At 35.1% G+C, this 11,107-nt stretch overlaps 1 protein-coding gene across 6 annotated transcripts in view; it reads left to right on the forward strand.

Moving 5' to 3' along the window:
- PARN (poly(A)-specific ribonuclease) overlaps positions 1-9,197 on the forward strand; it is a 48,165-nt gene extending 38,968 nt beyond the window's left edge. For all 6 annotated transcript variants that reach the window (XM_069030337.1, XM_069030333.1, XM_069030334.1 and 3 more), the window contains 3 exons: positions 977-1,166; positions 7,274-7,467; positions 9,045-9,197. In XM_069030337.1, the coding sequence (XP_068886438.1) occupies positions 977-1,166; positions 7,274-7,467; positions 9,045-9,097 (437 nt within the window). In that variant the 3' untranslated portion in view covers positions 9,098-9,197. The remainder of the gene's footprint in view (positions 1-976; positions 1,167-7,273; positions 7,468-9,044) is intronic.
- Positions 9,198-11,107: the final 1,910 nt, after the last annotated feature.

The following is an 11,107-nucleotide window of genomic DNA, read 5'->3' on the forward strand; positions in this document are numbered from 1 at the left end:
GCATAATAATATCAGGATTTTGTCTCCACTACAATTTCAGTATTTTAAAATGTGCAAAAAACAATCTGAGGTTTGGGGTGGTTTGTTTTGTTTTGTTTTACCTTTGAACTGGTTTACTGGTTGGTTTACAATACTTTCTTTCAGAGAGCTAGGCTGAAAGCAGCAGAAGACACCAGTTGACTGTCAGTTTAATTTGCTGATTCATCTGTTACAGGGATGGCATCAGGCCAGGGCTTGGCTCACAGACCAAAGGCTGAGAGCTGTGAAGATGCTGGGACTTGAAGGAATGTTGTTAAATTGTTACTGAGTGGAGGCAGTGAAAGTTTTTGTCTTTAGTTTTGAAGTGCTTCTAATTTTGCATTGACAGAAATCTTTCTACCTTGAACTTGCAGTCTTTTTAGTTAAAGGGAGATCAGACATTAGAAAGATACAAGGATGGAACAGCTGGCTCTTAGTTAAGTGCTTCTTCCATGGATATCTTGTGCAACCAAAAATGCAGCTCAAATAAGCTTATGTTTCACAGCAATCAAACAGAGTTTTGGCAAAGGCTTTGCAAATGTCGTCTTTTCCTGGCAGACTTGCAAAATAAACCTGCTGGGTTAAGTAATGAGACTAAAAGGGAAAAAATCCTGGAAATCTTTTCTTGCCAACAAGCAATCTGGAAGAGGGTTACGACTGAAGAATTGATAGTTTCTAATTTAAAAGAAACGTCTTAAGCAGATTTAACTCTTCTTGCACAAAGTCTGACTTTGAGAAGAGCTTTGAGCGTCTAATTCGGACAGAGTGACTTTTGGAGAGCATGGCATTTTGGGTTTGTTTTGGTTTGTTTTTTAATTGCTAACAATGGAACTAAAAATTGTTTTATGAACAGAACACATAGCTTGCAGCCTTCTGCTTTTCAAAACAAGTTATTTCAGGAGAGGGCATGCTGTCATTTAAAGTGTTTTGTATATAACATCATTCTTCTTCTCCATAGCTGTAAACACCAGCCGGTATGCTGAAAGTTATAGGATCCAGACATATGCAGAATATGTGGAGAAAAAACATGAAGAAAAACAGGCCAAGAGAAAATGTACAGAAGATAGTTGGAAGGAGATGGAGAGGAAGAGGTTAAAAACCCAGTGCACACCTTACGTTTCCCCGAGTCGATACTACTGTGTTAACAGGTGAGATGTCTGCACTGCCAGCTCATGTTCTTACTGCACTTCTATTAAAATCTGACAATTTTCAGGTAGTTCTTAACTAACACAGGACATTTTTCTGTATGTATTTCTTTGCATATAAATCAGTAGTGGTGCATCAGCTATCACAAGATGATAGGTAAAGGAACAGAGGGAATTTCATCACAAATGTGATTAGACAGATTTCTGAATTCTGGGATCTTGAGGGCAGGTCACATCGCAGCTTCTGAGCTCGATTTAGCAGCACCATTTCATATAACCAAAATAAAAAAATTATTTTCTTTATTCATATGACACTTGTGGATGGCTTGTGTTGTGTGGATACTTAGCTGTCATCATATATCCTTGTAAAGACCATGTTGGTTTTGGGCTGACTTTCCATGGTGATAATAGTGCCACAAAGAAGGGTATAAATTCCCTTCTAGAGCAGTCCTGATGAAGTTGTCCATATGCTTCAGAAACAGGACAGCAAATGATGATACTTGCATGGCTTTAAACTTCTAGTATAAAACTTGAAAAGGGTTTTAGTTTGTTATTTAAGGGCAAAATTAAGTCAGGACATGCCGCTTTTGGTTCTGGTACAGTATGCTTCCTGTGTTGCTGTGCGTATTTCTTGTTCCATTTTTACTTTCTGATATTAATGACAGGTTTTGGATATGATGGTAACAGGCAGCTTCTTTCTCAGTCATCTGTGTAGCTGAGCATGTGAAGAGTTTTTCAGTGTTAATATGATTGTATTAATAACCCATCAAGTTATTGCCATTCTTCCCGCCTCCCTTCTCCTGCACTGTCCCCCCAGTTCTATCAATTCTATATGAAAATTAGTTTGAGTAGAGTGTATAAGTTACATTTCTCTAAGCTGATGGTTTGGTTTGGTTTGGTTTGGTTTGGGGGGATTTTGTTTCTCCTTTTCTTCCCTGCTCCATAGTTAGACAAACCAAATATGGTGGACATAAAACCAGTGCTGAGGTGTTTGCTTTGTCTTTCTTGGAAATGTTACATTAAGTTCTAGTTCTCATTATATCTTCCTGTAAATATTAATCTGTCGTGTAACAAATTTGCTAAACTTTTTCTGTTCTTCTCATGACCTTATGATTTTGCAGGTGTGTATTTTGGCCAGCTGTCAGATGTTCATGGCTTTTGTCATGGTAGGAATTCTAAATGTGCTATAGACATGTTTGATTCCAAAAAACATATGGAGGAAGCTGATGATAAAGTCTGTATGAAATCAAGTTAGTTTAATTGAAGTGTTGTACTTAGGAAGCGTGGAGAGTACATGCTGTGAGGAGATGAGGAGCTTTAAGGATTGTCCTGGCACTAACCTGCACGTGGCTAAGGCTTAGGGCTGTAACTAAGGCAGTAAACTATTAAACAGTGTGAAAACACTTACTGCACCTTGAGTTTGCTGCAAAGAAATACTAAGCCCTAGTTTTGTTTCTGCCAGGGGAAGTGTCTCCTCTCAATGAGCGTTGGGTTTTGGGTACCTCACAGGTTCCAGTCAGATGGTAACAGTGGCAGCTTATGGAGAACACGAAATACAGAAAGCTGATTTGCTGTTGTCTTGCAAAGAAGTTTAAGGTCCACACAAATGTGTAATTTGGAAAATTGCTGAACAAAATTTTCAGTAAATTCTTTCCTTAAAAGTTTGACATACCCCAATGTGTTGTTTGTCTAAGCAATCCTCCTACTCTCCTTGAAAATTTTAATATATTTTTTTCATCTGGTGTTATAAAATTCTACAAGTAGCTTTTTGTTTTTACATGATCAACATTTTGATATCCTTGGATAGCAGCCTTTATTTTGTTGAGAGATCTTCTTTTGTAATTGATGTTACATAAATTTTTGTTCTTTTCTTATTCCATTAATAAAGTGATTTGGTTCTGTCCCAAATTCCTTCTCATGCTGGTCTTTTGACATGTTTTTCTTAATTTATTTTTATTTGTTACTAGTTATATTTTATTCTTCTGTCAATTTATATTTTGTAAATGCTTTCTCTGAAGTGTAATCTGATTAGATAGAATGTGGAACTGCAAACCATGGTATTTTATTTCACTCAAGATGAACACTTTATTTTTCCAGACAAAGGTATATAAAAATGCTTATATATAAAGGTATATAAAATATTTATATTTTATATATTCCATGATAATTTTATATAAAATATAATATCAATATTTATATAAACAATTAGGACAAATTTATAGGTATGCATGTATAAATGTGTATGTTTGTCCAGATTAGTTGAAGTCATATCTAGTTGAGCACTCAGTACTGTGATGTATCTAGCAGCTGATCCCTTATAATAGCTTCATGTTACTGCATCCTTTATTTATTTATTATTTAATAAGCTTGCTGCATCAGCTTCTGCCAAGGAGCACAGCTGCAGAATAGCTGCTTGTCTCCATGATGACAATATGTCCTGGCTACTTTTTCATAGAGTAAGGAAGTTGTTGGGTATTTCTTGTGAGGAACTTTTGTCTTAAAGTGACAGATTGATAAATATGTAACAAAGGTTCTTTAATTCTTGTCTTACTGATAAAACTATAGTCCTATATTGTAGGGGACCTTCTCTTCAGAAAATAAAGTTTATTAGTAGCAGTCACAAGGTAAAATTATTTATAATTAATATATATCCCTTGCATATAACTTAATACTACTGCTAAATATAAAAATTTATTTCAATGGAAATATGCCTAATTATTGATATACGATGGAGAAGTAGAGGAAAAACTGCTTCATTTGACAAAACTTCAAATAGTAAATAAGATCCCCTTGTCTAAAGCTGTTGCTATTCAGAACACACTTAGGAAACAGATGGAACTGGCTATGTTGTGCTTAGCAAATGTCTGCCTGCCAGCTCTGCCATGACTGTTAAATGCATGGCTTTAAGAGCTTTTCCTTAGCAAAATAGTGTTAAACCATAGCAGGAAAAGTCAAATAGGGTATGCTCTATGGAAAACTAAGTGTCCTGCTCTATCTGTACTTACTTATTCTCCTAATCATCATCTAGGAGTAGTAAAATAGGATAAGGCCAATGGCAAAAGACTCGTATGAAGTACAGGAAAGGGAGACATCACTTTGCCTTACAAATATTCTATCTAAAACTATGAATGCTGCATCTTCTGTCAAGTCAGGATGCTGTTTGTAGCACCACTTCCTTGAATGTCTTCATGTTGCCAAAGATTATCTAATTTTTGGAATGTTCAAGTGTTTCTACCAATGATTCTTTTGGTTTTTTACAGAAATGTTTGTTTATAGTGGTTTATTACCCACTAAAGAATAATAATTGGCAGAAGCTGAGGTATTAAGGGTATAGATAACAAATATCGCAAGCAAATTATTGTAGTATTCCTGTGTTGTAGTGTTATTTCAGGTGATTTCACCTGCTTTTATACTGAAATGACTGATTTTTATGATGGATCAGTATCTACTCCCTACACCCCTCAGTGTTGTTTTGAGTGTCAAGAGAACTTGCGTTTTTGTGTAAGTGAAATTTATTTGAAGTTGTAGTTCCACATATATCCAGGCCAGTTTCAAATGCCTTGTTGTGATGAAGTGTTTCTTTTAAAACTCAGACATGCTTTCCCAAAACAGAAAATGTTCAATGCTACATGATCATAATTGTTTCCCTACCTTTTGCTCCCCTCCACTTGCTGATTCTTTCAATTTAATTACCATAGTACTAGTTGGATTGCTGCTATTTAGTACCTCTTGAAATAGATTCTCTAGAAAATAAACACAGTTGTTGCCTGGATAGCTGTTGTACAGGTGTGTTACGTAGTTAGAGGATGGTATAAATCTGTGTCTCTGAATGGTTCAGGTATCCAGACAGTTGAGGATCATAAAAGAAGTCTGTCTGCATTGGACAATGACTGAGAGCTATTATTGTGTTTAAATCTTTAACTTTGTTCAGTTGTTTCTCAGCTGAATCAGGAAGTTGAGGCAGATACGTGGACACATCCAAAATAAGTGTTACAATTAGAAAACTGAACTGCTCTAACTCGTATGTGCAACCATACTCATTTACTACTAACTGCATAAATAATGTTGCTGTAATCTTTAATCTTATTTTAGGTTAAAGAAGAAAAAGACGTAAAAAATTTAACCCTTTCACCTTTAGAAGCCATGCAATCAATAAATGAATAGAAAATAAAATTAGTATTTTGGGAGAAAGCAAGAAGTCAATGTTTCTTCATTATAAAATATGTTTATTTTTACTGCCACTTTTTGGTGGTGGGGTTTTTTTTCCCCTTAAGATATCTGCAGGAGGACCATAAGGCCTAAAATTAATTTTTATGTTGTACTTTGGTACCCAGTTAAATGTGCACTGATGGTCAAGAACTTGTTTCTCTTTATTTGCAATAATTTCATGAGAGTCATAAGTTAGAAAAAGGTAAATTCAGCCATAAGACTGTTCAAGAAGGGATCTTCTTCCTACAGTGAGTGCAAGTTCCCTCCTGAGAGCCAAGTGCTCCTCATAGGTCTGAAGAAATCCTGGGATCAGAATTTATGGCTCCTGAGTTTTTTCTTCCTAATGTATTTTTCAGAATGACTTTCCCCAAAATAGAATTCTTACAAGCTTTTCTAAACTATATTTTTAAGAAATAGTAGTTTTTCATTTCCTAAATACTCCTTCTTCCCTAGACTTTTTTCTTTCCAACCCTAGTTTTTGCCTGTTTTGCAATATTGAAGTGTGTACATAGGATTAACAATTCTATCCAGCTTTTTAGCTTCCATCTTTTTATTGGTGGTAGTTGTGGTATGACTCACAATGATGATTTGTAAGAAATCATGCAAGAAGGCCTTCTGTGTGTGAATGTTTGGAGCAAAAACCAGCTATTCATCAAAGTAAATGGTGTTTGTGCTCCTAAAGTGGAAGCAAGAGCATGAGATGTAATCATATGTTTCATCTTTGTTTATTGCCTTTGGACATCCCAGACAGAGTCTGTTTTAAGTTGCAAAATGTTCAGCTGAAAAAATTCCATTTCAAAGCCAAAACTATACTACAAAATTTAACAGTTCTTCCTTTGGCTGAAACCTTATTGAAACACCATAATTCCCTGCTGTTGATTAAAAAGAAAAAAAATACCTTGTAAGGCTTTGTTTTATAACTTAGTATTAATATTTATTTAACTCACAGGATTGAACATGGCTTAGATGCATACAGCCATGTTGTATAGTTCTAATATAAAAATGGAAGTTTATAAGTCTAAAACTACATTTTTTAATTGGTTGTTCTAAAAGCGTTATATTAGACATTTAAGTAGCTGGTGTTTACATATCTAGAGGTTCATAATGGGAACTGGTTTTTAATTAGCCCCCTTGCTACTGCATTCTTTTTTATACTCATGCTAATTTGGTTTTAATATTGTCATTTGTCTTTTAAGGAAGTTTAACAATAGAATTCCAGTGGAACGAAAGCCTATGCAGGGTTATTCCGGTGTGCGCCGAATGAAGTGGAGCTCTGAGTTCATCTTTATACTGTGTTAGTCAGACTTCATTCAAGTGCTGCTAATGAAATGAGTGTGCAATTTTTTGTGCTTTTTATTTTACCAGCCCCACAAATAATAGCACTCTTAAAGCCGGATTTAAAGTTTTTATATGGAGCTTGATGGTTTTCTCTACCTTTATATAGAAATGCTTTTAAAACTACTTGTAGTTCCAGGAGAGAGGATGAAGTTAGCATGTAGAATCCTTCAATATTAAGATGTGCTTTTGAGGCTTCAGTTGTGCATAATTTGGTGTCTATTGACAGTGCTTTACAAGAGCTTGCATAACTATGAGAATAAAATGTAAAAACTGTGCAGGGATAGAGAACTGATTTAATTACATTTCAGATGAGTGATCTCATCAGAATAGCAGCTAAATTTGAGATATCGATACTACAAAGAATGAATACCTTGATCTACATAAGATTGGATTAGATAGTAAATTTATGGAAGCCAGATCTTCCAGGTAATGTAATTTCATGGTACACCACTTATGACAGTTTATTTTTCTACCTTCATAAGCATTTAATAGATGTACAACGACGTGTACCTATGTAATAGTTACTCTTGACTTTTCATGATCATCTTTCTTCTGTGTTCCAGTTTTACAGGTACCAGTACAGTGGGAAAGAGAAGCATGAGTCCTATTGAGGAGGAAACTGGTTCTGATGATATGGAAGAGGGAGAAGGCCAAGATCCAGAAAATGATCAGGCAGACTCCTGTGCAGAGTCCCTTCCAGATGGTAAGAAGAGACCCAAAAAGTTGAAAAAGATCAAGACAGAGCAAGTTCCAGCAGGTAAGTGCAATGTTCATGCACATGGTTTTCTTTTCTGTTTGAAAGTGTCCTAGGCCTGAGCAGAACTGAAAATGTTTTCTTGAAAGTCTTCACTTTGAGCAGTAACTTACTTCTTTACATTCCAAGTTCTTCTTGAAACTGAAGACTGCATCATACAAAAATTGTAAAAAAACTCAACAAACAAACCCAAAACAACATCAAAAAGCAAAGAACTCACTCCAAACCAAAAAACTCACAACCAACAAAAACCCAGTCTGACACCAACCAAGGAAAGGAATCAGAATGTAGTTGCTTTATTACTTCTGCTAACTTTCTTCCTTAAAAGAAAGCTTTTTGAATATTTTTTTAGCTATTCTTAACATTTTTTAATGTGACTTTGTAGTTAAAGTTACTCAATGTGTTTTGCATGTCATAAGCAAAATTGAAGGCACTCTGTTTTGATGTATGCATTAATTCCTGCAACATTCTGTGTGGTGTCTGTAACCATAACCTTTATTGTGATTTATTTGGCTGAAGACTTTTCACCTAGGGTTGAAGTGAAGGTAGGTGTTTTCAGATTTTAATACCTATATATTTTTTTAGCCAAAATATTTGGAAGTGAATATCTGACTAAATGCAGGCAGGCTACAATCATATGATGATGTTTCACCTGTTAACTTTTGTAATGTTTTGTGAGTTATTAGCATGTACAAAAAACAGTAAATAACTAACCTTAGGTCACATGAATTTAAACATCAAAAGATTCTATTTTTATTGATCCATTTATTGTTGGTTCTGTTTCAATGTTTGTAATTTCTTGCAGAAATTGGACTATAATAAAAATTAAGTCTTATCTTAATTTGGTCCAGATGACCATACCATATTAGTCATCTGGAGCACTGCCTGCATTGAAGTATATTCAAATATTCATAATTAAAGCTTCATTTCAATATCTGCACTAGCAGCTTTTATCCAGACAGTGATATTATATACCAAGCATCCTTTCTCCTGATTTGGTAGAGTAAAATCTTTCTTAGCCGATTCCAAAGCTGTGCTTGGAAATTGTTTTCTTCTTGTTATTCAGTAGGGCAGTTGGGGCATGTAAGCATATGCAAAATGACAAGAGTGTCTACTGTAATTCTGAGTATAAAATTCAGGCTCTGTGTTTGGCATTATGGGAATATGTGTTATTGGTATTAGTGTGAGTCATCTTTATTCTCCAATTAATTTGGGATGGAAATATTCTTCCTGTCTTAACAGCCTAAATAAAAATAACGACAAGTACACTTGGGGAAATAGTATTTAACTTTATCATCCCAAAAACCGCAAAACCGAAATTACCTAATTACTAGGGTTAAAAATACAGTATTTACCATTTATGTAAGAAGCCTGAAATTAACCTTATTTTTTTCCTGTTTCTTTTTTTTTTTTTTAAGTGCCTATTCATAAACAGTCTCTTGGTTTCTCTTTATAAATATTGACTTACCAGTAATGTTTCTAGAGCTTCCCTCTACAGGAAAATGTCTTAATATCCTCTGAAAAAACAAAAAAAACCACCAAGCTTGATTTAATTTTTGTTCTATGATTCTGTCTTTTAGGAAGCCTCACAACTAGTTCCACTGGAATTTTTGAGGTCCCTGAAACATGGTAGGAAACAACTGCCTTAACAAGTGGAATTGTTTGAAAGCAGTTAAGAGAATACACCTCTTGGAAGCCATACTTTATTTAAATAAAGTGGTGTTAACAAAGCAGTATGTGTCCTGAAAATCAGTTTAATTATTTTAAACTGTTTCTTGAACAATCACTGTCAATTTTACTTGTGTGTATATCACCTAGTATATGAGTTGTCGTTGATCCTGTGAAATCCTTGCTGTTGTAACTGATGTTAGGTTTAAGAAGCAAGACTCAATGTCCTTTTAGTCACCTCCTTTGGCATGCTGGCTATGAACTGTACAAGAACTGGCACTCTGTGATTTTGTGCTAGGCTGTTTCCTCTGCTTGGGGAGTTACCACAGCTCTCCTAATATTTAGCTGTTTTTTTCAGGCAGCATCAGTATGCTGTCAGCATTCTGGAAACAGGTAGAACTGCAGTTTCATGTATTGCTTTCTACCAGTTACTTTACCTGGGAACATTTTTGAATTTCTGTTCTCTACCCCCACCCCCTGTGCAGGTGGTATTCATCTAAATACCAGCATTACACATACCTTACCCTTTCAAAAAACTGTAACTTGAAAGTTTCTCAAACATTATTTTCCTGGTGGGAGGTAGTTTTTCTTTGTTTTCACATCTGTTGTTGTTTCCACTTTTAAATCTTGATTTTGTAAAAAATGTTTTTTGGTACCTGTGATAAACCTGCTAACTGCACCAGCCCTTTATTTGTTTAAAAAAGGATCTGCGTTGGTAGATTTCAGAAAATGTTTCATATTTAAATTTTTGTATCATGGAAATAAAACCAAAATATGTATTTCCATAACCTGAAAATTAAAGACATTTTCTTAGGAACTGGCTTGTTTTTATTTATTAGCAGCTGAAATGGTTTTAGTGAAATCTTTTTTTTTTTTTCTTTCCTTCTTCCTAATATAACAATTTTTTGGTCATCCTGAGTATCAGACCCTTTTGTTCCATGGACTATTTTCAAGATATTTGTGAAATGTAACCAAGAAAAGCAAACCTGTTGTCGTAAGATTTAAATCGCTCTGTGTTTCCCTTGGAGGGGTGAAAACAAAAGAGAGTTCTACAAATCAGCAAGTTCAAAACCACTGCTGGGGAAGAGTGGAATATTAAGAAGGCTTCATCATATGGTATTTACACTAGAGTGGGAAGCACTTCCATTTAAACATGGAATAACCTGTTTGAAGGTATGTCAAAATTCATGGGTTTTTAAATGATTGTGAACTGGCATTGCAAAGGGAAAAATAATTTCAAGATGTTAAATGTGAAATACTGCATTTCTAACCTTAGAATACTCCCAGAAGTACTATAATTAAATTGTTTAATAGCAGCTCTATCATCACATTCTCACACTAAAATGTGGGAAAGAAGTCTTGCTATTCATGATGCAAGAGAAAATTAGTAACTGAACTCTTCTGCTCTCAAGGATCCAGAGACTTTTCTTCTCCAGGACTCTCTTGACCTTAGGCCTAAATACTTAAATCACTTTCATCTTGAATATCCAAACCAATTTGCAGATTTAATTCTCAGAATATGTGCAATACCTAATAAAAGTTGTATAGAGCATTCATCTCTCGTGGAGGTGATTCAGGTAAATCGCACAGTGTTCTCTCCAATGTTGGAGTGAATTATTAGCTGTACATCCTAAAGAACTGGCATAACATGATTTGGGACAGAGCTTAAGAGTCATGATGACAAAAGGATACAAAAGGATTTAAAGGGATTGTCAGAAGTACAGGTTAAGGGGCAAGGAATTAGCTGCTCAAGAGACACAGAGGGCCACACTGACACAGAGAATCCACCTGGAGTCTGTACCCCGAGGCCATTAGGATCTTCTTCACTCTTGAACAGCAGTGCTTACATACCTGCAGGGAAAATACAAGTCTTAATTACATCACAATACAATCCCTTATAACTTGTTTCTTCAGAGTAGGCTATGTACATACTTCACTACAAAGGTTAACAGCTATACCCAGTATTTCTATGCAC

This window comes from Aphelocoma coerulescens, chromosome 14 (assembly GCF_041296385.1).
Source record: "Aphelocoma coerulescens isolate FSJ_1873_10779 chromosome 14, UR_Acoe_1.0, whole genome shotgun sequence".
Classification (NCBI taxonomy): domain Eukaryota; kingdom Metazoa; phylum Chordata; class Aves; order Passeriformes; family Corvidae; genus Aphelocoma; species Aphelocoma coerulescens.